Source organism: Taeniopygia guttata, chromosome 1A, assembly GCF_048771995.1.
Source record: "Taeniopygia guttata chromosome 1A, bTaeGut7.mat, whole genome shotgun sequence".
Taxonomy (NCBI): domain Eukaryota; kingdom Metazoa; phylum Chordata; class Aves; order Passeriformes; family Estrildidae; genus Taeniopygia; species Taeniopygia guttata.
The window spans coordinates 32,479,483-32,506,972 of record NC_133025.1 but is presented as its reverse complement, the minus strand read 5'-3'; the positions used below and the strand labels follow the sequence as shown (position 1 = coordinate 32,506,972).

Here is a 27,490-nt window from a genome sequence, read left to right as displayed (position 1 = left end):
TTCTGTGTTCCTGGGTACTGGGGGGACCAAACCCAGCATGCCAGGCAACCCTTCAACAAATATGGTATACATTAAAAATAAGAGACACTGTAAAACCCCACTTGCACACTTGTTTACATTTTCCTAATCTGAGTAATAGGTAGCGTGGCACTGGTAATGACCAAAGAGCTATGTTGCCACCACAGAAAAAGGAAACTCAAGGTCTTACAGTGTTTTCCTTGCAGCTCCAAAACAAAAACCAAAGTCATCCTTCCCTTGTTAATTTTCACACCTTTTCCAAAAACTTGCACTGATAAGGGATGGGAAGGGGTGGTGAGGAGGAGGGTGGGATAGCTGTTTGAAAGTCATGTTTGAATAAAAGTCCGCCTCAAAGAATCCCACCACCATCTGTTGTCATTTATAGCAGGGGTGTATTTTAAACCATACAATCCCCTGAGGCAATGCTGCTCCTCACGCTGGCCTCTGTTGAACAATTCAGAAAATTCTGCCCTGAGAAGCACCAACATACAGCTACAGCCAGGGGAATTAGAAGATAAAAACAAGTATCTTCTGTTGACAAGTATCTTCTATCTTCTAAAGTATCTACTTTATCAGTGAGTTTCTCTCAACACTTTGTAAATTCTGCTACTGTCCTGATGTTCCAACTTTCCCTCGGAAAACTCTTGGGCTGAGGCATGCATGGAGAGGTAACAGAGCATTCACTTTTTGTAAAATAAAGAGCAGGCTGCACATCAGGATAGGGCTGCTGCAAGCAGCTGCCAGCAGATCAGAAGGGCAATATATACCACCCGGGGTCAGGACAAACTGAGAAACCACCCCAGTGAGGACAGCTACAGAAAGAAAAGGCTGAGAAATTCGGAACACCCCTCCACTCCCACAGCAGGAAGGGAGTAGAAGTCTCTTTCACAGCCTCCCTGAATGAAAGATTTCTCATGTCCCATCTTGTTTTTACCAGCAGACCTCTGAAGGACAGCTCACAGCCACCCAGGGAGCAGCTGGCGCAGCGCCCACCTGCTCTGAGCACATGTGGGGAAGGCCAAGTGTGGGTGTCAGCCTGTGATGTGGCTGCACTGACACAGGGGGTGCAGGCTCCTAAAAATTCATCTGGTTGAAAAAACACAGTGGCCTCCTACACAGAGCTTCTGAAAGGCACAGACTTGATGAATGTAAATTAGTTGGTTGTACCAAACTACAGTGGGTCAGGAAGCAAGTGCAGATGACCATCTGTCCCATCCCAGAGGGATTAAAACAAACACTGGCATTTGAGGAAGAAAACAGCTACAGAGAGTAAATACTGAGGGCTACAAGTACCTACATGGAGAGCACGTTAGTAGCTGTGGTACCTGACAAAGGAAAGAAATGGCTCTAGGACCTACCGGAGATCAAAGAAAAGTAGTAGTGCAGGGAGGAGTTTAAAGGCTCAAGCTGCAGACACCCACCCAACACAGGCTGAGTTAGTGCAACAGCTTGGAAAAGACATGGTAGTGAGTACTCAAACCATGATGGAAAAGGGAATCCTGCTACACCCAGGAGATGTGCAAACAGAAGTCCCCACAGGGAGCCAAAAAAAACAAACAAAAAAAAAAAAAAACAAAAAAAAAAAAAACGGTTAAAGCAGGGCTGGGGAAGAGGAATCAAAAAATAGGTGTAGACCACTAGCGGAAGGCAAACACAGTCACTGTTCCTACATCATGCACCTCCACTACAGCACAAATGCCTTGGAACCAGGGTGCTCTTTGGACATGGCAATGTTTTACCATGAAGAACAAAACTGTTTTCTAGTAAAGCCACACCACCACAGCCTCCGTGACTAGGGAGAAAACACTTCGGAGAAGCAGTTGAGAAGCCATTTATATTGTATCCCAGTCGAAATGTTCAATGGTCTAGGACACAGAGATACTTCTCCTCAGTTTCGGTTAAGGATTTGCTTTAGAAGGCCAGGAAACGGACTGCTACATTTCTGACTTCCAGCTCTCCAGAAGTCAATACCATGCCCAGGAAGGCTTGGCCTTAGTTTACAGTTTACCCTACGGTTTACCCAGGTTCAGTACAACAAACGTTATTTGATCTCCCTGCAGCAGGTGCTGTCCTTCCTGCCTGTCCTAGGCCAGTCTCAGAGGGCACAGATGAAAGTAAGCTGCAGCAGCCTGGCCTGCACAAACATCACTTCAATTTCCTCCTTTCCCTAAGGATACTACTCGCACCACATAGCAAGCAAAAAGGAAGTGAAAATAAAGAGCCAACTGACACTAGTCAGCAGATTTGTGAGCTCAGTAGTACAGCTTCCTTGGTCATACAATAGAGTGAATAAGAAAAAGCAGTGGAAGCAGTACAATTTGGTGATCTAGAGGTACCAAAAAAAGAAGCTTTGTTGGTTGCTGCTAACTAATAATCAAGATCAGTCTGTCTTTACTCACTGAAAGCCAAGGAAAAAGGAAGCAGCATTTTAGTTTTCAACAGTTAAAAAAGCTAAAGAGATTTTAAATGCATGTTAAAAAGGAAAAGGAAAGAGAGTTCTTTTCCTACAGAGGTGCACTTTATTCATTAAACGTCCTCATATATCTGAGGGCAGCCATCACTGCACCCACTGCTTGTCTCAGAGGAAGCTGCTGGATGCCACTGACTAACTTCAAACTAAAGCCAAAGCAGAAGGCAAGGGTGCTTCTATTGTTACATGTAAAGCAAGCTCCAAAGAAAGCACTGCTGTAAAAAAAAAAAAGTGGTTTTTTTCCTGTAAAAGTACCTGTTACAACAGTTAAGCCATTTTATGAAGTATTTATAAAAGAGTAGCTAAATGTAGTGCTACATTTGAGGCTTACAGACCCTGAGTCTTTTTTCCAAATTACCTTTCATTTCAATATCACATATAACAGGTCAAAAGATTAAATGCTTTTCCAAACTTTGAGTTTGAAGTCTGATTTTCACAGGTGTCAAAGTGCTTGAAGTTGTCATCAACTATTCTGAAGGTGTAGGGAAAAGAGCTGTCAGCTGCACTGAAGAAAAAAATCCTTTCATTCTTTCCATATCAAATCTGTAACAACAAAACTTATTTGCACAGTAAAGTTCAAAAGAACTATGAATTTAAAACTTAATGCTTAGTCTTATCCTTACATTTAATACCATGGTATGCCTGCAATAACACAAAAAACAAAACATCCCTAGTCACTTGCTGCAAGCTTGATATTACTGTGTATTTTGGTCTTCCTCAAAAGGCATTTAAGCTAACTTTGGCAGACAGATTCAGTATGTTTACAAATTACTTTTGAATACAGCAGATTACCTGCCTAAGTATTTTCTAAGTACTAAGCAATAAATGCTTAGATTTCAATAAAAATCAGCAGCAAAAGTGAAATATGAATATATGGAAAAAGATTACATGGTAGCTTCACCTCAATTTTTTTGCTTTAAAAGAGGTAATTTTTTCTGCTATTTTTGACATGTCACCTATTGCCAATTTAACAAAGCTGAAGGAAGAGTCCTCTAACCAAGAGAATAGATGGAGAGCACTTACAAGAGTTGTTTATGAGATGACAAAATGCTTCAAAGAACCCATTATGAACTATAATACCAATTCAATGAAAGGTACTTCTGGAAAAAAGACACTCTTCATTAGATCTCTCCAAAAGACTGATAACATCTTCAGACTTGAAGCCTGTGCATCCAATTTTAGATTTCCCAATAGCAAGTAATTTAGAATTGTTGCTGCCATGTATTTTCTTAATGCTGGAGACTTATGAGTAGGTGGCACTGCATGGTGTTGTGTGTCACTTTAAATCGCCATTAAAGCAAGGCAGTTATTTAAAAAAACCCCAACATTGTCTTGTCAATCATCTGCTGTGGGGAGAAGAGTGGCAAGCACAAGCAGTGAATGGCATGACGCAGAAAACTCCCATACAAGTTCTCTGTGTTCTGACATGGTTAGTACCAAGCTACTGTCTATAAATTCTGCTCAACCTCAAGCAGCTCCTCCTGAAACACCAAGCCACCCCTGCAGCACCTCACTGCCAAGAGCTACAGTGCAGGACCAAGTCATGCATTGCAAAACTCTCCACACCCTAATCAGCCTTCTCACGTCCCAGGCATCTTGACTGGCAAACTTAAAACACCAAACAGAGATACATTCTTTTTTGCTGGCACAGGTACACAAACAGCCCCACTCCCTTTTTTCCTAGATGAGTCATGGTACTGGAGTTCCCCTGATCCCACACACTACAGCCCCACCAAAGGCTGTATCAGCTTAAGCAAGGGATAGATGGAACCAATGTTACATTGGGCAACACAGCCATCAATTCATGTCACACAAGACTCCTAACAGCTTTCATTTGCTCTAGGGAGCAAACACCCCAGCATTATCATCCAGACTAGGTCAAACATGAGCATTAGGTTTTCCTAGGTGTGACACACCTCAGCAACTTGCTGCTCTCAAGGACAAATGGAATATTTCACTTCCCTACATCTGTGGGTCTCACCTCCTTCCCTGGCTCTCAGCATTTCATCAAACCCTTGGTGAGTGAAAGTCAGCTCACTAATGTGTCAGGAAACTAACTCTAGAAGAAAAACTAAGCTAGCAAAACAAGGTACACGCAGTACACAGAGGGAATACACAGAGTACTGTAAGACTTTTCTCCATCAGCTTCAACCTGCTCCACTCAGTCAACAACTTCCCGACCCACTCACACCACGTATGCCAAATGCTCTGTTAACAAGTATTGTAGGGTTGGGGTTGGTTCCTTCTTATGTGCAAGAAATTAAAGGCATTTCTATGCAAACCTGCACATGCCCTAGTCTTTGCTGAATTCCTTTACATTGCTTTACCCTTAAAAGACTCTTCCCCCCCCCACTGGAGAAGCATACAAAATGCTTCCTGAGTAAACACTATAGGCAAAACCTCAATATTTTCAAGTTCAAATCTAAGGCTCTCGACTGATCAGATCTAGAAGAAATCCAGACTTCAGGAGTATTAACATGGGTTTGAAGATTTGAAAGAAGATTTTTTTTACCACCAGTAAAGCAATTTGAAAAACTGCATCAAATAACCACACATACATTTTTTCCTTACTGTTCTAATTTTATTCTTCATTTTGAGGAGATTAAAGACCTTAAAAGAGCAGATCTAGTATGAAAGTATGACACCAAGACTGCATATGCTTGCCTTGGGAAAACAGCCCAAGAGTCCAAATAATAATACATGAGTACATCGACTGCAACAGTCACTGTGCATGGACAATCCTTCTCCAGAATTATAAGCATAAAACTGTAGAAGAACTTATAATATTGATGCCAGAGCCATCAGGCACACCTAAGCACCCAGCCTTAGAAATTCAACATGTGCCTTTAAACTTGGCAAGCCCCCATTCTCAGCTGAATTTTTTTACTGGGAGCTAATGGACAACATCACAAGTTACCTCTGTGCCAGAGCAAAGTAAAGCCTGTGTGGGTTTGCTCACTCTAGACTGTAATACTTTATGTAATACTTCTTCAGTCAGATGATGTATTTCCTCTGCACCTTGAATGAACTGTCAGCTCTAAAGCAAAGGACAGCTGTGAGGTTTATTAGATAAAGCACCATTCAAATTTTGACTTAGGGCCTGCAGTCAAGAGAATTAGTATGGGAAAATGCTACTTGAAATTACACAAATCGCCACATGCCCTTTACAATACTACAGGGTCACTGAAATAAGTTTCATGCAGGACAGAATTTTCACACACTCACTTAGAAGCTTATACATTTAAATGGGAATCTCTTATGTCCAGTAGTTGACTATTAACAATAAAAACAATGGCTACTGGAAACAAATAATGGGCAAAGTTTATCCAGAAACTATTTTAAAATTACAGAACTGCAAATGTCACACTGTCCTTCTCTAGGTATCACTTCCGCATTCAGAAGAAGTGTTTCCTTTATTAATATTTCTAATCAGTCTTAATTTTTAAAACATTTCCTACTGTGCTTCATGATTTCCTTATAAATCATTTGCTTATAATCCACCCTGCAGAATGAACCATCTTTCTTCAAAGCAATCAAAGTCGTGTTATGCAGTTACTGAGATGGGGCAAGGAAGCAAGACATCCTCAGTAGGAAAGGAAGAATCTCTGTAAAAGGCAGAGATGCAAAAGATACTGAAATTTAGCCAGATTACAAACTTGAATATTCTGTTCTTTTATTCAAAACTATTTTCCTGTTTTAAGGTGTTTTTACTGATATTGTGAATACTCCAGCTTTCCTCAACAGCCTATCAGTTTCCTGACATCCCAGAGTACAATTAAGAGTAAGGTAAGAATTTAACATGCTTCCAATCAGCTTGCTGCTAGGGAAAGAATCATTTCTGTGCTCCAGCTAAGACGTGTAATTAGCTGCTTACAATAATGAAGAACTTCAAAGGAATCCCATTTTCCAAAGATGGGAGCAGGAAAAGCAGCAAAGAGATAAAGAAAACAGCATCCTCTGTTCTGACATATAGTGCCTATCATATACGACTAAATCCTATGTCCTACATGAACTGCAAAATGAAAACATTTTTTCCCTGTAAAAATACAAAAGACTGTATCCTGAATATACATACAAATGGAAGGGTATTTTATTTAGAGACCAGGAAGTTTTAAACTCTGTCACTCTTATATCAACTGTTAGTTAAGGAAAAAAAAAACAAACCCAAAACACCACAGACTTATTTAGGTCAGAGAACTGCAAAAACCAAAACACGCCATTCCCTTTGCTTAATTCTAGAAAACACAGATATTATTAGTATGAAGACATATTTGATCTGGTTTTCCTAATAAAAATTTTTCCAGTGTTTGCCTCATCTGGAAGGAACTAGACTGTTGAAAAGCCCTTTAGTCTCTGCCATACAACACAGAATGAATCTAGAAGCAGATTTTTCACACAAGGTGTCTTGAGTTGTTTACAGTACCAATGACAGATTTAAGCTATTCCAGAAAATTATTTCTGCAGATATAAGACATATCACTTCTAAAAATCATTCCTAAATCCCACTCATCATTGGAAACCATCTCCAAGAAGTATCTGCAAAAGGTGAGAGCCAGAATGGACCACATGGGGATTTTCAAGTAACCAAAGGAAAACAAAATATGATATGCAAAGCCAGATGCCTGCTTTAAAAGAAAGTCAAATCCTCTGAGGTTTATAAATGTACTGAAGATGCATCTGCCCATTTTTATCTGTGTCTCATGATAAGAATGGTTAGGGGAAAGCACACCAGAATCCTGCCAGAATCCAGAACAAGCTTGCTGCTGACCACCGCTACCTCAGGAGCTACCCAGCTAAAAAAGCCCTTTGAAGGAAGTCCTGCAACACTTTATTCAAGAACAGGAAGCACTGAGAGGCACAAATGGGGGATGGGAAATATGCTAGAGTATCCACAACTCCATAGGGAAGGGGGATGATGGGATAACCTCTGTACTGCAACAAATACACAAAAGTGCAGGGAAAAGGTAATACCAAGCCTCCTTCACTGGGAGCATTCACAGGTCTCCACGGTTTTGAGACAAAAGCAGATTGCCTTCTCCAACTAGGCAGTCCCCAGACTGTCTAGGGCATGAACTGAACTATGCCAAACACTGTGTAAGAGAGTAAACACACTTAAGATTCTGACTCTAGATAAACACAGAGAACTGACAACACAGCCACAGTCAGCAGCAGTGGACACAACCGATTTCCCTTCCCTACACTGAGCACTCACCGAGTGCCACCAATGCCAGAGGGAGAGCCAGGACAGCAATGTGGAACAAAGCTCCTGCTATACTCCCTGCCATAAAGAGTCCAGCTGCTACAGGCCATACAAACACATTGTTATCTATCCAACTTTTCAAAACTTCCCAGACCTCCTTTGTTCCAAAAAAGCAAGACTGTTCTAAAAACATTTTCTTATTCAAATGACCCAAGGTCAGGGACAACATCAGCTCCACTCAATACTGAAAATTCTTCCAGCAGCCTCAGAAAAGGCAACAAGAAACCCCCAAATGGTTTGAATGCAAAGGAACTAATAAAGCCCTATTTGCCTTGATCTTGCATACAACTTACTTGTGAACTACATGACACTTCCACACAGATGCCTCCAAAGAGACAAGCTGTGATTCAAGTTGTTCTCCCTTGTACTAATCGCACAGCTTGTCTTTTGAGCTGTTGCCATGATGTCTCATATGGCATTTACTGACCTTCTGGCTTGAGCACCAGCAGGGTTAGCTCCTCTGCAAATCCTTCTTACAGGTTAGCTAAAGATTTGTAGAACCTTCAATACCTGTGTGTTTCCAGACCTTTGTGAGCTCTAGTCAACACACTATCTAAGCTTAGGAGAGGGAATAGAAATGTCACTCCTGCAGAAAACAGCTAAAAATAGATACCCAGGACAGTTTTGAGATCCTACCACAAGCAGCCAGGCAGGAAAGGTTTTGTGTTAAGCTGTACCTCCTCCACAGCAATAATTGATTCTGCAATAGCTACATGCTACATACTACATTGAGGCACAGCACAAACCCACTTGTACTTCTGTCACTCATGTTTCTACTTGTGCCATGCACAGAGCTTTCAGCTTCCCCAGGCACCAAACAGGGGCTCTGCACGAACACCACAAATCTTTTACGCCAACATGACTCTCTAGTAGCAATGAAAAGGGAGTTCAAGAGTTACAGAAACACCATTCTCATAGCAACTTCTTGCAAGAGGCTACTGTTAACATCAGTAGCATGGACGCAAAAGCAAAAATTCTTCATGCACTTACGTTAATTGTGCAACTGTTCAAATAAAAACAGAAGACAACTTGTTTTGCTCAGAAAATTAATTTTTCCTCCAGAGATGAATGCAAGATGACAGGTCACCTTGAAAACAAGCCATAAGATTAACTAATAATATTTTCAAACTAAAAGAATAAAAGAGACACCATTGAGGTTCAAGGGGAAAGAACAAAGTGGAACTGAAGAACAAGATCATTAAATGCATAGCCTTGGTGGGGCAGGAGGAGAATTCAAAATGGGAGCTATAATTGCACAAGCATTTGCTAAGTAGGTCCGCATTTCCTAAGCAGGTCTGAGTATTCAGTTGTGTAAAAGAAAAGAAAACACTGAAGAGATAAGCACTTCAGCCTGCATAGGGCTTGGATACCTGCCCAGAATTCAGGTCATAAGCAAAGACTCTCATAAGCAATGAAGGGTGCCAGAGCAAACACTTCCAAGCAACTGGTCTGCATTTGCCTGTCTAGCCAAAAACTAAATGATGCAGGTTTTTTTCTTTTTACTGGCAAACATGTGATATGAAAGTGCAATTAGTGGACAGCAGCTTTACGAATTTCAGTCTTTCACCCACTTTCACTGTCTGTCAACACCCAAATTTTAAATACTGTTATATTTACTATATACTTCATTTATCTGTTGTGTTAACTCAGGAGAAAAAAAAATCTGTGCTTTCTATATTTACTTCCAAACAAGTTCTCTGAAGAACAGCCAAAGCATCCTGAAGGCTGTTGGAGAAAGTCAGTTCAATTTTAGCACAGTCACACTCTGACAAAAAGGACCATCACTTTTAAACAACATCTAAATTCTTAAGGATATCCACCTAATACTGCAAAAGAAGTACTATTGGGCTATGATTTTTGGACTTCTGCATAGACATTTAACCACCTGTCTACTATCAGCAACTATCCTCAAGCCCCCAAGCAGGAGGGATTTACAGTTAATAATTACTCAACATACCAATGCTTATAAATAGATTTGCTTAACAGATGGCTGGTAAGTGGTAGTGATAAAAATAATCTGAAAAGCATTTGCATCCAGCCAGGTATTGTTTTATGACCTCTTCAGGCATCACAGCCACCAAGGAAGAGGTTTAAAAGAACACACAAAAGTAAAGTTGATGGTATCAGCATAAAGCTAGTCCAGCCAGTTCTAACACACAACAAAACAGTCGCTGGAAGAAAATATGACAAAAATACCCTACACACCTTTTCTCATACATAAGCTGCTCTCATAATCACTGTTTGTATAGCACAGACCAGACTCATCATTCCTTTCAGATGAGATCATCTTCAGAGCTTCCACCAGAAGATCAGATCAACTTTCAGAGCTGCACTGCTGCAACACAGACCACCGCCTCCACCTGGCCACCAGCCCCGCTGAGGTCACCCACAGCACGCAGCATGTGTGCAAACCTCCGCTCCAGTTGCCAGCAGGTGCTCCCTGAGACATCCTCCTTGCTGTTCAGCTCTCTGAACTCCTCTCTCTCAGGATAAGGAGCCCTGCATGCTGGTTCTCCAGCTTCCTGCACTGCTAACTGGAATGAACTGAACACTCAAACTACAGAGCTCACAGCCTCCTCCCAACTCCAGCATCCCCCACCTGCACAGAAGCTGACCCAGAGCTCTTCCAGGCAGCTTGGTCACCCAGATGCCTTATCCTGTACCCAGATCACAGCAGAGCTCTCTGGAGAGCAGCAGGGCCTATTCTCCTATTCCATGGCAGGAAGCCCCTGTCAAAGCCAGCTGATATGAGGGAAATGCCATTGGGAGTGGAGACTCCGCTCTACAGCCACACGGATGAGCTGGAGCACTCACAGGAGTTCTTACACCTGCTCACATCAGCTCTTTGCCCAGAGGAGACCTAATTCTTCACACGGGTGCTACACACAGGGAACCTTTGAGTCAGGGATGAAGGAAGAGACAGAGACCATGCACTGTCTCCTCACCCTGACTGAGACACTTCATTTCACCTGTGGGCTAAATATACACATGCTCTTTGAATCAAATGGCTCGCTTTCTCAGCTCTCAATAAAATTACTTCCTAAGAAATATTATTAATTGACGGAACCAAAACTGATTATGCACAGATTTGAATATTTAGACAGATTTCTCAGCGCCCCAGTGCACTGTATTCATCTAAGTGCTGAGTTCAGAGTCTATTACAAAATGAGACTGCCTCCAAAAAACCATCAAATGCTTTCAGGTCTTGACAATGTCAGTCAGATTTTGGACTTCTGCTCCTGCTGGTGCTCCCCAGTCTGGTAGCAGTCCATACTTGTTCTTGTTTTAACAAAGTACCTGAAGCAGATTCACACACCTGTAAGAGAAAGATCTAAGAGAACAAAGAAGGGAGGGAACATCTTGTGTCTTGTACAATAAAAACAACCAAGGTAAAAAAATAGATCTAATCTTCCATGTAATGAGGTATGATTTTATGTACTTTTTAAACTTCATACTTTCCTTACATTAATAGCATACATGGCTCTGCTATTTACCACGATCCTGAGAACACTAGTGCCTTACTCATCTGAGTTCTGTCCTATTTGTTATTTTCAGTCTTGTGGGGTAGAAGAAAAAAAGAAGGAAAAAAAAATAAAAAAATAATCATGATGTGGCCTTCCAGTCTGTCCAGATATTAATCATGTAATATTCTCCCTCTTTAAAATTAGCAAATTAAATTATGAAACAGCCAGAAGTCAAGATGCTCAAATGTCCCCACTCTGTGATTAAATAAAGACAGAAGTGCACAGGCCTGCCTTCTCTTCTTCCAGTGGTCCATCAGCAGAGCAAGATTTCCTGCTGAGAGCAGCTGCCTCCTCACCTGCTTTAGCTTCTTCACCTACATTCTTCTGTCTTCCATTCAGCAAAAGAAACTTTCTTCCTCTCAAGCAGTTACATCCAAATAGCTGCCCATATTTACACTTGTGAAAACAGAAGTGCAGTTCATACCATAACCAGTAAATCCCAAAACAGCAAAACAAAATCATGGCAAAGGGTTGATTATAGCAACTGCCACAGGCAGACAGTTTCAGCTCTGAAACTTTTTATGAAGTGGCATGAAAATAGATACTGATGATACATTTGAGAACCATTAATAAATCCCTTCCAACCTTCCCTCAAAACTGGCAAGCAAGGCAACAAGCAAAAGACTAACATCCGATTTCCATCAACAGGCTCACACCTGGAGTGGAAAAATCTTATAACAGCTGGAGACTGAAGTTGGTCAAGGCATAGGAAAGAGTGCAGCTACCTTCTGGTATGGCATAACGTTCAAAATACATTTCAGTATGTTTAAAACAATGTCCTTAACTTTATTCTCTAAATGGATAAGCCGGCCTGTTAAACCTGTTACAGGGAACAATGAAGGAAGGATTCTAAAGCTACAGAAAATACAAAGAACTAGAAATACACAAACACATGTATTTTGAAAATCAAGAGCCTGAAAGTAAATCCAAGGTTAACATTGCAATCCTATTTGCTGCACTTTCTGTCAGATACCAAAGCATAAACCATATTTTTCATTCAAGAAGTTCTACTGCTTTCTTCCTGTCACAACCATTATTCATTAAAAGAATAAAAATAAACACCAAAAAAAGCCAAACCAAAGCCACACAAAACCAAAATGCCCAGACTTCTCCACCTTCTGCCTACCTGTATCATGTCTATCCAGTTAAAAAGTCTGTCCAAACACTCTAAAGCACATCTTCACTGCACCATCAGCTGGGGCTTTCCCTCCCAAAGTGCAGCTCCACCAGCTAAGCCCAGCCTCTTGTGGTCCCACCCTCTCAGTCAGTTTCCCCATTCGCACATTCCTCCACCTGCTCTAGCACCAGAGCTGTTCCTCTTGCAACCACAGAGATCTGATTGAAGGAAGACATCTGAACAAAAACCTACCTTAATTAAACTGAAGCTTCAGTGGAACCACACCCTCTGCTCAAGCAATAGCAGCCACACTGAAACAGCCCTCAACCTGTAGCATCCACCATGCAGGCATGTGGCTGAGATAAGACAGGGCATGGACAATAGAGGTAGGATGAATTGCTCCGAGATGATCCATTTGTGTTCTACCTTGAGATATCACTTGTTCCCTGTGGTTCATGGGATAAATCTAGGAGACTGGAAACCTGGCAGTAGTTGGCACTCCCCTTCCACAAAACACCCAAAAAAACCCAAGTGCTGTGAGTTTCACCAGGCCTGTGTTTTGACCTTTTACATCTTAAAACAACTTTTAACATTTAGCTTATTGTGTTTTCACCAAGACGTTTTGCTTCACCAAAAATGAAGTATGATGAAGTTATGAGCCCACAAAAACCCCACCACCTATTTACCAATAAATTGTGCAGATTAGCAGTCCAATTACTACTGCAGGTTGGAAGATCTCCTTTGTGAGCATGCAGCCATGGAAGTGCACAGGAACCATAAGAACAACAAAGAGGAAACAAAGCAAGTGTTGACCAGGAAAGTTATGCTCTGGTGCTACACATCTCAAAGAAAATGGCATCCAATTCCAGCTCAGTTTCAGCATGGCATCCCCACCATATTTCAGACTTTCTCGCTTGTCTGTTTGGAATAGTCAGAACAAAGTTTGGATTTCTCTGTAAGGGCAGTATCGAGGCTCATTTGGAAGCACACAGCAAGGAGACAATCACAGAGCAAGGAAGAATCACAGAATGGGTAATGCTGGAATGGACCACTGGAGATTATCTAGCCCAACCTCCCCACTCAAGCAGGGTCTCCCAGAGCCCATTACTCAGGAGTGCGTGCAGAATGAGAAAGGATCTCTGCAAGTACCTAAAAAACACTGTTTCTTCCCATATCCAGGGAATGGAACCACATTTCTAGTGACTGCCTGTATTGGGGTGACAAGACTGAGACACTGCCCGTAGCACTCTAATGCCCATATTTACAACATAAAGAAATACCAATGCTAGTTCTAATAGTCCTATAGTAAAAAATACTCCTCTCTGCTGCCTTTCATTTCTGACAAAATTACTACCAAATGTTAATTAAATGCCTTCTGAAAAGTTTTTTTTTCCCCACTCTATCTTCTAGATAGATCTCTGAAGATGAAAACATACAGGTTACTACTTGTTAAATCCAGACAGGGAGCATAGAGCTCCAATCCTATATCTTCCACATAACATCTTTACAACTACTTAGTGCAGTAAATCTATTACATAATACATTATTTTTTCCAGCATTGGCCATAAAGGCTGATTTAAAATCAAACTCATTTTAAAACAGGACCCTTCATTAGAATTCAAGGAGGAGGAGACAAAAGAAGAAAAAAGTGAAAAAATAAGGGTGGCATGCTAGCATTCCATATCATGCACTTAAACAAGCTGCTTCAGGAGCTAGTTTAAGCTATAAATCACTAAAAAAGAAGTGTACCATGAACTTAGACCTCTAGAGGAAAAATCACTATGTTTAGGAATTTTTTTTTTTTAATACAAGGTTATTTCCACAGAACATGTTATTTTACTGTCTTAGGAGGCGAACACCTACTGCACTAACAGTCTATTATCATTTCAGTTCAAAGCTACATCTTCATATGCCAGTGGTAAGTTAAAAAAAGCCTCATGGAGGAAATCACCAAATCATTAAAATCAAATATGCTTTGAAGAATATTTGGGGTCTGCATTCAGGGGTGGGGAAAGATGTGCCTTTAATTATTTTTTAATTAAATTAACTCTGAGTTTTAAAGTTCAGAGCATTAGAAACTGCTTTGATGTTTCACTTCACATATCAACCTTTTAGCACAATATAAACAGTCATGTTCCCCCATCCTGAGATAAGCTTCCCACCATGTGAACACATTCACATGAATTCAAAAGCAGCTGTCAGTGTAGACAAACCCACAAACTCTAGCCATAAAACAAACCCTGTGATATAATTCTATTAATCACTCTTACCCATGACTGGGCAAACACAGAAGATCTTCAGAAAGATATTTCTAAATATATAACTTCTGTTCTGCTGGCATAACCTGCAAGTTATTTAAACCCTCCAAGATTTGTATTAAGGCACATCTTATCACCCCTCAGTCACAGGAACACGTGGAACAATGGAACAACAGTTTGGATACTCGAATCACCATCTGCTACCACCATCAAAGCAGAGATTTTTCACTGTAAGAGTACCTAAAGCTCTCCCTGCAAGTGGGATGACCCCTTCCAGGGAAGCATTGTAAGAGAAGAAAATTCATTCTTCCATAGGATTCAGTTCAGTTAAGTATGAAACTCCTCCCAAAAGCTCCGATGCCCACTGCTGCCAGTGAGGGACAGCATAACAGCAACTGGAAAACCAAGGACACCCAACAGGAACAAGCCAAACAAAGGGGGTGCTGCCAATAACTTTGTCTCCTGAAAACACATGTCAAAAGTTCATCTCAGGCACAGGTGAGCACAAAGCAGCTTTTTAGTGACAAAACACAGAATTAAACTCCCAGGAACCTCACTATGATTTGGTGATCATAAAGAAGTAAAAAAAAAATTGCATTACACTGCCATGTTTCAAACCAACTTACCTGATCTTGTGATAGCTGAACACTTCTTTAGGGTTACTGTTTTAGAGACAGTTCCATTCTTCTTCAGAAACTGAGAAAGGTATTTATCAGGAATTACTTCTGTATTTTATAACAAAGCTCCTATCACAGTATCAAGGCAATCACAAGTGCCCTATGGTTTAGCAAACCAAAAGAGAAACCCTGGTGGAACATGCCCTGCTAGCAACAGAGCCACTTTGATTTACAAAGCATCACTGGTTCTCCACCTTGCCTAAATACTTAGCATTTATTTGGAATAATGTTACATAGGCTGTAATCAGGTCTAAGATGTAAGAACTGTCTACTCTGTGAAGGGTAGACAGTGGTTGGCTAACTGGCACCCAGCCTAATCCAGATTATAAAAATGTCACCATACTAAGAACAGGAACTGTCCGCTTCATTTTATACAACAAGAATTCTGACCAGAGCAACAAAAAGCCTGAAACCCACAGTTAAATCTACTTCATAAAGTCCTGTTACTCACAGGTTTGAGTTAGCAATAAGAACATTCTCCCAATTATTACACTCTTTGACAACACAGTCTACTGGATATTCACTCAAGAAAAAAGTTGTAATTTACAGCACAGAATTAAATGTCTTATAGACGATATTTTCTTTAACATACTTTAATTAAAACATGGTGGTTTTAGTTAAGCTGAATTTTATTTTGCTAACATTATACTATTTTTAAAGCAGTAAAAATACCTCTTAGGCAAGCAAGGGACCAACAAAAGTTCAGAGTAATAGATCACATGGTCAGCTGAACACTAATACCATTTTTCAATTTCTGTGAAAACAAACTTGTTCCCATGAAGCCCGAATCAGACCCCAAAGCTGTGCAGTTGATTTTAGAGAATCTTTAGAGAAAGTATTTAGATTTATCAGCAATTCTTGTTATAATTGTTATAAGCAACAGCAGCATGAGTCAGTCTCAGACTTAAAGAAGAAGGGAAAGTAATTAGCACTCAAAGAACAAAAAAACCTCTTGCTTGGCTAGGACCTTGAAGAAAAAATAAGGGGGAACGGGGGGGAGTATAGGAAATTGTTCAGGAATGATTTTTGACATAGTCATAGAGCTCAAAGAAAAAACTTAAGAAAGGCAACTAATCACATAAATTAATTCAACTTTATATGAGAATAGAAAAATTAAATTTACAATAATGTGATTATCTGATTCAGAGGTTTAGCTGACTGACATCCAGAAGCTTTGCTGTCCTCTGACATTCATATGCATATGCAGTAGTCTGTTACCAGTACAGTCACTAAAAGGTAACTAAAAGGTAACTAAAAGTAATTCAGTATTTTAAGAGTCACTTCTTCAGGGAAAGAACTAAATTATATTACCAAATATAACAAAAGATATTTCAGTCTTTGAACTCTACAATAGCTCCACTCCAGAAGACTTAACTAGCTACTGTGAAACCATTTACTTAGATCCCGAGATCCCCTTACTGAGCTCTCTAAGTTTTTCATTACAGAAAGAATTGATTAAGGCTCCTGATATTAGTTATCACCCTGTATCCCATATTCTTGGAAGGAGAAAAAGGCATTCCATTAATTCAAGGAATAAAGTGCCCCTGAATAGCAAGTTAAATACTCCCAGTTCATCTTAAACTGACCTGCTAACTCATGCAAAAACTGCAAACTCTCCCTAATATTAGATTTTATACCAAAATTTACCCAAAGATCTGGATGAATTTCTAAATACAGAAAATCAGACTTTAGAGTTACAAATTTATGTAGACAGTGCAGTAGAAAAGTAACACTGTGCTAAGTTAGGCTCCATGAAAGCTATGACTATCATGACCAGTAGATTTCTCTAATGAAAGATCAAGTTCCCCTTAATAAATCAGATTTCTCTTGCACAGATTACATAGGAGTCTGGTTACTGCTTGCATCAGGTTGCCTGCACAACTAATGCTCCACTGACTCTGCTGTTCTTACACTGCCAGCACTTGTATGTGGGTACCTAATGGAGCAACTGCCTCAAGCATGAATTTTTGATTAAGCTGTGTATTTTTCCACAGGACATAAGACATTGATCCTATGTGCAGAAATATGAACAGGCAGTTTTTCAGCTTGCACTTACAGCAGGACAGACAGAATCCTTTCTCTTCTTTCTTTACAACAGAACTCCTAAAAGACAACAGAGTCACAAATCAACTCCCCATCTCAAATGACTTTTACTATGCCTCACATGTGTGTAGGATGATTTACTCCAGTTTGCTCTCAGCAGTTGGTAAGTGCTCATATTATCCTTCAAGAGATGGAGCAAGTCTTGTACACAAAGATTCCTTCCTTCTCCTCCTCCTTCACTATCAGATATAAAAGTTACACCTATTTCTAGCTTTCAGCTGCCAAGTCCATGCCACGTGGAGAGTCAGGGATTTATTTTAGCAGTTTTCAGGAGCACACCCTTATAGCAGCACTTACCCCTGTCTATATCACAGCCATCACATGGGGCTAATTTTTGTATCAAAGTACTCCTGGCAATGGAAATGGGGAGCCTGTATGTATGACAGGATCAAAACAAACTTTCCTCCTGCTCATATTTCTGTTCCTTGGTCTTCAACACTGAGGTTCAACAGTTTAGCCTGACGGATCCAGAAATGCTTCTGCAGAAACCCTCGCTCTCCACTGCTTTTCAAAGTTAAACACACATGCACGGTAACAAAAAAGGGGCTGACCATTCTTTAAGTCATCAGTCTGGAAAGCTGGGGGATCAGTTCCTGCAGCTGGCTACAGCATGTACCTGCTGTGCATTTTAGTCTCAGCCTAGGTCACTTGCAACACATTCATTTTTTTGCTACTTGCAAGCTAATCAAAGACACAAAAAAACAGGGTCAGTTTTTTTTTTTTTTTACATTATTTTATCATAAATGGTAACATAAGATACTTGTCTATGCCTATATTACATAACCTTTCAACACATCAATAATGTAATAAAAAATTGTAATACAGTAGTTCAGACTGCATCTGTTTTGAAAATTTGCACTGACTCGTATGCTAATCTCAATAATACTGATTCTTGAACTTACTCATTTAAAACATGAGGAGAAACAATGCAGACCAATTCTCCCATTATGCAATACACAACCACCACATTCTTAATCTTTCAGGCAGTGCCAAAGAATACGCCAGTTTCTGTACACACAATCACAATTGGTCATGCTGAAATCCCTAGTGCAGTTGGTGGAGTTCATATGGCTTTACCAGATGCTTCTCATACGAACTATGAGAATATTTTACAATTAGATGAGCAGCTCTGAACAAAAAGACTTCCACAATCTCAGCTTATGTATCTAAGTGAACACACTAAATCAAGTTGCTGGTGGACTGAAAGCAAGACGAGCAGGCTTTGATCTTGAGGAGCCGAATTCTTCAGAAGAGATGAACCCTCTAAGAGAAACATAACTCTCTACTCTAAATGAATCACCTGAACTAAACTCTTTCCAGTTTACAGGCTAGTGTGACCTAGGCACAACTGTACCTAAGAAGTCACTGAGAGGAAGTTCTCTACAACAGAGATTATTAACCATCAATCAAGGTGTTAAACTACTTGTGAAGTATTAACAAATTTGTTCTATTACAAACTTTACTTCAAGGAGGTCAAGTCAAATCATGGGATTCCTGCTTCAGCAGAAATAAAATTAAGCACTTAAATATTTGGCAAACTATCGTGTTCAGTCAGAGAAGAACTTGATATTCAGTTTTTATTATTACCAATCAGGCTTCAGATAGACTGTATTGATTGTGTATTGCAAACACAAGACAGAAGAACTGTGCACTACGAGGAAGATTATAGCATGGTTAGACCATGCATCCATGCACTTGACCACACCGTGGACCAGTGGGGAGACAGATCACAACACAAGCAGTCCTAATTATGGACAACAGAGATATCTATAAAAGATTAGAGACAACTGCCTTTGTAATTTGCCCCTAGTATATTATTTTACGTAATTTATAAAAGAAACACACTTGCAAACGGCATTTTCCACAATTACTTAGTGGGTAAAGAGTGAGACAGAGAAGCTGACAACCGGCACACCAAGTACTTCTACATACCCAACATCAACATTTGATGCATCCTCAGAGGCAGATGAACCACTTCTGCCTTTACTATTACATTCGGCACAGTGTAGATTCCTCCACATACAGGAATACAAATTCCTCTCCAGCATACACACAGATGAGTAACTAGAAAGCATTCTTAATTGCTGCATAAATCACATGTGGCTACTCAGCACAGCCAAATACATGTCTGCATAGGAAGCACTCTCCTCAAAACTGTCTGCAGTATTTCATCAACCTCCCAGAACATCAAGCGTGCCAAAAGAAAAGCGGCAATTACTCACTCCAAGTCAATTCATACCTGTCTACAGAAATGATGGGTTTGATACAAAACCCATACAAAAGCCTGACAATACAGTAGTCAGGTAAGGGCTGCACTGAAACCCGGGGCATGACAGCATGCTGGGGTAACTTCAGTTGCATTAGGGCACACCTCTACCATCTGTGGGACTGCTGGTTATAAGACCTTTCCTGAATGTTGGTCTCAAAAGGCACAAATCTATATCTGTGTGTGTCAGATTTATATACATAAATCTAAACATTTTGTGTATATATATATATATATATATAGCTAACATCTAACTATTTTTTTTTAATGTGAGCATGCATCTCTAACAGCCCTATTACGTCTACCTAAGAATGAAGTACAGGATACACTGAATAGCCTAGCTCAATGTGCTGCCTGCACATTGGCCTTATCTTCCTATCCATGAGGAGAGCTGATGAGATCTGTCACTCTCATATCTCTCTTCACAAAGCTTACATTGCTTGTCTTAACTCACTAGCATAGTGTCACAGGCAAAATGCTGCATTATATACCGAGCACTTAATCCAAAACTCTGTTCATCAGTTTACTTAGAATCACAGAATATCCTGAGTTGAAAGGGACCCACAAAGATCACCAAAGTCCAACTCTTCACCCTGCATAGGACACCCCAAGAATCACACCATGTGCCTGAGAGCATTGTCCAAACATTTCTTGAACTCTGTCAGGCTGGTGCTGTGGCCACTTCCCTGGGGAGCTGTTCCTGGGCCTGACCACCCTGTGAGTGAAGAACATTTTACTGATACGTAGCCTGAGCCTCCCCTAGACACATTTTCAGGCCATACCCTTGAGTTCTGTCACTGGTTACAAGAGTGGAGAGATCAGTACCTGTCCCTCCATTTCCTTTCATGAGGAAGTTGCAGATGGCAATGAGCTCTCCCCTCAGTCTCTTGTTCTCCAGGCTGAACAGACCAAGTGACCTCAGGCATTCCTGATATAGTTTCCCCTTACGACCCTTCAACACCTTAATTGCCCCCTTTGGATACTCTTCAATAGCTTAATATCTTCCTTACACTGTAACCATTCCTTACAGTTGTGGGCAATATGTTCCTTACATTGCCCAAGACTGCACACGGCATGAAAGGTGAGGCTGCCCCAGTGTAGAGCACAGTGTGACAACACCCTGCCTCACCCCAGCTGGCGAGGCTGTGCCTGACTCATGTTCCCTTGACCAGGACCCCCAGGTTCCTTTCCACAGTGCTGCTCTCCAGCCTCTCATTCCCCAGTCTGTCCACACATCCAGGGTTGCCCCACCCCAGGGGCACACTTGCCCTTGTTAAACTTAATACAGTTGGTGATTGCTCATCTCTCTAATTTATCACTGTCTCTCTGCCTTTAAGGGACTCAACAGCTCCTCTCAATTTAGTGTCATCAGCAAATTTAGTTCATATTCCTTCCAGTCCTGCATCCAAGTCATTAATGAAGATGTGGACAAGCTCTGGGGTGAGGATGGAGCCCTGCAGAGCTCCATGAGAGGCCAGCTGACAGTCCGTGATGATTCACTTTGACCCTTTGTGCCCAACCCATGAGCCAGTAGTATTTGCAACTGTTAAATCAGCACTGCTGCCACTGACTTTTTACAGAAGAGGCAAACTGTATCATCAGTTTCTACTTTAGTTTTTCTTCATAATTTTGATCTTGCCATAGTTAAATGTTAATCAGCAGGATCCTCTTCCAAAATGGTTATTCTGCTATTATTCTTACACACTAATCTAGAGCTGAAATAACAGATAGTGAATAGGGGTATCAAATTATCTCATTAAGTAACTTTTTATTGTTTTTTTTTAATCTCTTCAGTGTATTCAGACGACCTTGAGCTCTGTTGCTCTGCAGAGCATTTCCTGGATTCACCACTCTTCAGATAAAAGAAAATACCCACACTTACTAAGTGCTCCAAATCTAACTAATGTGAAGCCTAGCTACTGCACCTCAAGACTGACAAGTGAATCAAAGCCATTTTTTTCCCCAAGAAAAGGAATAATAAATAATCTAAAGTGTTTCTCTGGCGGTACTTAAATAAATGTCAATAACAAAGGTAACAAGACATTGTGCTCCCAAAGTTTATAGAGAAGTAACTGCCTGAGATGCACTTAATATAGCATTAATACAACAGACTAAAGGAAACAGCGGAAAGGTTAAGAGTTACTCATCTAGTCTGAATACTACCTGCCGCTGGTGCTACACTCATGACACTTAAATTGCTGAATCTAACAGCACGCATCACATGTTTTAATGACTTGAACTCTGACTAGGATAGTATGTTAATCCATCTCTCCTGAAACTGTTTCTTAAATTTTTGTGTGTGCTAGTAGTTATCATTTCATATAGTTAAGTCCTCAAAATTTAAACCAATGATTCCAAGAACTGTGATGATAAACTAGCGTATGGTAATCAACATCCTCCACACAGAACATAAATCTCATCTCACCTCCAGAGGCCGTCAGACACCAGCAAGGAACTTTAGAGTTCACCACAAAATGGCCATCAAGCCCCTCCAAGTTACTGAAGCACACATGCCACATCAAGTCCTCCAAGAGAGAAGAGTGAGGCAAAAACACAAAATAAGGACTGCTAGTTTACCGTGACTGTGATGTGGGCTTAAAATAGAGACAATCTCTACCCTGCTCATTCCTTCAGCCCTTAACTTTCAAGTATTTCAGTTGCGACAATGTTTATCCAATAATATTCACTGACTGCCAAATGGATTAAAAAAAAAAAAAGAACAAAACATTACTGGATATTTTTAGTTGCCTTTTTTAAAATAAGTTTCATGACTACATGTCAAACACAAACCTAAACTTTTTGGCTCCAAAGCAAGACTATAATTAGAAACCTTATTTTTTCTGATAGTCAGGAGAGCCGTTTTCCCTAGGGAATGTTACTAAAAGGAAACCCAGGAAGAGTCGTAATGGCCAAACAACGTGAAACATTAATAACGGACATTGGTAATACAAACTCATCCTAACTAGGCTTGAGCAGCTACATATCACATTTTACTACTAGAAACTGTTTTCTTCCGAAATCAAGTTTTTTTTTTTTTTAACTATCTCTCTTCCTCTCAATTACATGCCTTGACCTACTGTGCAAATTCATGTGGAAGAAACCTAAAAAAAAGGTATCTGTGCCCAAAAGTTTGTCCTACTTCTACTCACTTTCACCAGCTCAGTCATTAAAAAAAAAAAAAAATTGCTACACTTTCTTTTCAAATCATCTTCTCCAGCAGTGGAATGAGAGATTACTGATCACCTTGTCAGGACTAGGTAGGGATGAGACTGTCACTCTCTGCATTTTGCCTTCCCCTTTACACCTCCTCTGCTTTTATCTATCAGCTTTCCATTTCCAGCTTTTCTATGAATTTCCTTTCCCACCACCATTACCACAGTTGCAAATCCACTGACACGCAGAAAAGAGAGTCACAAAGCTGTCATGGCAGAGTGCACTGGGTGAGGGTGCAGGGTAAGGAACTTAGCAGGTCTGGAAACCAGGAAGACCAAGACCAGTAAGGGGAAGAGAGAGGGAGAAATCAGACCTCAGACAGGGAAGGGCCAGTGTTGACAGTGAGGCAATGAATTCTTGGGTGCAGAAGGAACATGTGCACTTTTTGCAAACTGCCAACGCAAGAGACTGCATTTTTCTTGCAAACACTTTTACAGAGCCCTGTATGAAATAGTAGAAAAACAGAGCACACGCCAATATTTTGGGGTTTTTTTTCCAAAGAACAAAGCAGCATCCAAGTGTCAAACTTCCTATATCCAAGCCATTTTGCATGAGCCATCAACCAGAACTCTCTCTTTGTGTGCAAACTGTTCACAATTCAGACGCTGAACGGAACCTGCAGGACTGGCCCTCTTCTAGCTGAGATCCATGGCCCTCATAGCACTGCCAGCTTCCAAAGCAAGGTTTCCCAAAGCACAGTGATGTCCTGTCTCACAGATTGCTCACACCTAAGGGTAGAGAGAGAGCTTGACTACAGCCTCTTCTCATGTTTCAAACTTTAACAGCTGCAGTGGAAAGGGCCCTCAAACATAGAGCAGGCAGAACCAAGTACAGGGATGTCCTCAGATTTTTGCAGTCATCCTGAGAGAAGACATGAGCTCCACATGGCTTGGAACTAACCACCTACAATGCTTGAAAGGCCACTGTCCATTGAGACCCCTGGGAAAGGAAAAGTACTGCAAGGATTCACATCCACCCTGCTCAAAGTGGATAATTCAGGGAACCGGCATGTGGAAGGAAAGCGCAGAAAACATACACAGGAAGATGCACATCCCTCCAGCATATGGTGGGGCTTGCAGCAGCAGGCATGACTGTTTTCAATTTTCCTGAAGGATGGGGGTGGGTTGGAGGAAACAGGGAGAGAAAGGGGTCAGTTTTCAAAAGTTTGCCAAACATCTTATTTTGGTATTTTCTCTACCGGGAATGGACAATTTCCAAAGGCATGAACATACAGAAGCACCGGTCTGATCTTGCAAAAGCCTATGTACATGGATAACTTAAAATCACATGAGTAGTCAGACTGGCAGGACAAAAGTATTTACAGTTCTGCCTTTTTAATTTATTAAATTAAATCAAACATTGCAAACATGAAACAGGGCCACACTACGCTCCATCTAGTACCTGACATTCAAATTTTACACAAGACATGGCTAATAAGAAACCTTAAATAAAGCTAAAATTTCAGGAGCAATAAGACAGCAAAAGGCAACATGCATTTTTATTCACACTGTCCTCAGACTGAAGTATTTCTTGCTTAAGAAAAAACTTTGGGACTACTGCTGAGCCCTAAAACATCATACCACCTAGTATATGCTGCAATTTTCTTTTAGAAGTGGTATAGAAAGGGGAAGAGTTGTCTAAATCTTTAATCACTCTAGAGATAAGACATCCTAAGCAAACACCAAAGGTACTATCACAACATTTTTGCACCACAGCTGCAGTCAATTCATTAATCCTGGCTCATTTGCAGAATTTGATGTATTTAAGCCCATCCTTAACGAATTAAACTAAGATAAAGATTCACTACTTAAGCTAGTAAATTTAGTTTTCTCTTTCTTTGGAAATCCATACACAACAAGGCTAAACAGTAGTACTGAGTTTTTCTGCAGTCACAGCTGCAAACCAAATGCTCTAAACAATTTCTTCCCTTGTAAGAAAAGGGGCAGAGGGAGCTAAGACAGAAGGATAAACGTAACTGCCAGCACTTAAAAGTCTTCTGTAAGAAGAGAAACCCACACTGGAGAACTTGATGTTTGTGTAGTTGAGAAAAGACACAGAAACAATAACTATCAGCTCCCCTCTTTTCTCTTTGCTCAAAGGGACATAGTATGCATTTTTTAACGAAACCTCAAATATAAACCAAAAGCACCATCCTCATCCCTACAAAGAGGCTTATTATGACTGTTATTGCTGGAAGGGGAAACTCAGTCTTACTGGCCACATGACTGTTGAAATCTACATTCAGCATTGTTTGGAGGTTTTGCTTTTTTTTCTCTATAAATCATCAGTTGAGAGCAACTGGTAGTAACTTTATGACTAGAAATACTAGCTGAGTATTTCTGATGCTGCAGAGACAGCAATACAGATGGATTTGTTCCAGCCTAGTAAATTCATACTTAAATATGTTCCCTGCAACACCTCTCTGCAGTATTCTTTTGGGAAGCATTACTAGAGCAGAATATGAAATTTCAGTTATGGGATTTTTTTGTTTGTTTGTTTTCCAGTCCCTCTTGCTTGGAAATGTTAACACCACACACAACAATTTACATATTTGCACAACCTACTACTCATACAGCTAATATTTAGCAACACAACTCATACATTTTTTTAATAGCATTTTTAAAATAGCATTAAAAAGATGTGTATGTTTTTAGGATCTAAATTAAGACATGGACCCTCTCACATGTAACGATACAGTAGCTACACCAAGGCAGACAGCAGCTAGGTATCTATTCCCACAGTACTGTCACACCGGGATCCTCCTCTCTAAGGGCCAGGTGGCAGCCAGTGCTGGTCCAATAGGTTACCAGATGAAATTCAAGGACACTCCACAGCACTCGGCAGCTTCCAGAGAACACCTGAGGTTAAGTGGGAGGCTGAAACTCAAAACGGATGAGACAAAAACGCTGAGGTGTCAAGAGAAGCACCCCGGAGAAGCAGCCATGACCTGATACACAGCTGGTCCCAACCTATTTGCTCCAAGTGCCCAAGCTCAGGTGTAGGAAGAGGGTGTGCCCAGGCTCCTTGCCAGACTTTGCAAAGGAAATTAAAGTTCAAGAGAGCTGTTGCACTTCCTCAAACAGGAGCAGGAGTTTCCTGAGGGGCAGCTAGAGGGTTTCAGTTTTAAGCAAATCACAAATAACCTCAGAGAAACAGAAACCAAGATTGGCTTTCTGCAGCAGAACACAGCCTACAGGAATGGCTGTGGGCAACAAATGATGTTTTTTGACAAGTGCCACAGGTGGACCAGAGGGCAGCTGACATATCCAGGCTTTCAAAAGCAAGTTTATAACCAGGTCCCCACAGCAGCAGTAATACTAACACTGAAATGCATGGCGAAGACTACTAAGAGTTTGTAGAAAGAAACAGACAACTGAACAGAAAAAAGGCACTGATGCTGGTGGGAGCAGATGAAGCAGAAATAGCATAAACAAAACAGGCTCGCTAGCCTGTCGTTTCCAAAGACACCAGCCATCTCTACAATGAGATCCTGTGCTTTGGAAAGAGAGAAATGAGAGCGGATAGACTGCTTAGCTAAAAAAGTGTGACGTTTACCCTATATGGTTTAATGACTGCTCTGGGTCGGACAGATCCGCCACTGAAATTCATTCAACGCTGCCCACACAAGGGGTTGGTTCGGAGTTTTTGCTTTGTATTTAATTAGTTCTTCACCTCAAAGCCCCACTTGCCTGAGCCTGAATGCTTAAACCAAGCCACTTAAACACTTCAGACGGCCTTTCGCTGCCAACAAACCAGCTGAAGAGGCTGTCATTCACCTCGGAATGAGCTCCGAGAGAGTGAGGAGGCAGAGGCGGCAGCGGGGCCGGCAGCGCGGTCACTCACTGCACAAACAGGGATTTCTGGTCACATCCCTGCCCGCCGGGCAGTGGGGATCCCTCTGAGAGAGGGGCACACCGGCAGGGACCCCTCCAGTGACCCCGGGCCGCACGGGAGCCCCGCTGGAAGCCTGCCGAGGGAAGCCCTTCCCGGCCGCCTCCTCCCCGCTCCATCCCGCCGCCCGGACGGCTCCGCGGGTCCTTCCCCGTGGGGGAGGGGGCGGCGGACACGTGGAGGCCGAGCCGGAGGCAGCCGGCCCGACCCGGCCCGGCCCGGCCCGGCGCAGCCGCCCCTCCTGCCCGGCGCGCGGCACTCACTTGTGGGGCGGCGCGGCTCTTGCCCGGCGGCCTCCTGAAGAAGGAGGTGCGCGCGGTGAAGAAGAACTCCTCGGACTCTTCCTCCTCCAGGCTGCTGTACCCGCTGCTCATGCTGCTGGTCCAGGTCATCGGCGGCGGCGGGGGCTGCTGGTGGTGCTGGGGCCGGGCGGCGGAGAGCGCCGTCCCGGCCGCCGCATGGGGCCCCGCCGCTGCCGCTCCTCGCCCAGCCCGCGGGGTCCGGGGAGGAGGAGGAGGAGCCGCAGCTCCGGCGGCCCCGCTCCCGCCCTCGCTCCGCTCCCTTCCTGCCGCGCGAGTTCCCGGGCAGCGCCGCCCCGCCCGCCCGGGAGCAGGTGAGGGGTGCGGGGATCCGTCCCGGTCCTGACCCCCTCCCAGCCTCGTGCCGGCGCCTCCGCCCCTCCACGCTCGTTAC

At 41.8% G+C, this 27,490-nt stretch overlaps 1 protein-coding gene across 6 annotated transcripts in view; it reads right to left on the bottom strand.

Annotated features, from left to right (window-relative positions):
* RASSF3 (Ras association domain family member 3) overlaps positions 1-27,490 on the bottom strand; it is a 102,648-nt gene that overhangs the window by 24,486 nt on the left and 50,672 nt on the right. The window contains exon 1 of one of the 6 annotated variants that reach the window (XM_030259011.4): positions 27,061-27,326. The exons of 4 other annotated variants lie outside the window; for them this stretch is intronic. In XM_030259011.4, coding sequence (XP_030114871.1) covers positions 27,061-27,189 — 129 coding nt within the window. In that variant the 5' untranslated portion in view covers positions 27,190-27,326. Of the gene's footprint in view, positions 1-12,398; positions 12,486-27,060; positions 27,327-27,490 lie in introns of those variants that run through there. One more of the 6 variants, XM_072922745.1, reaches the window with a different exon arrangement.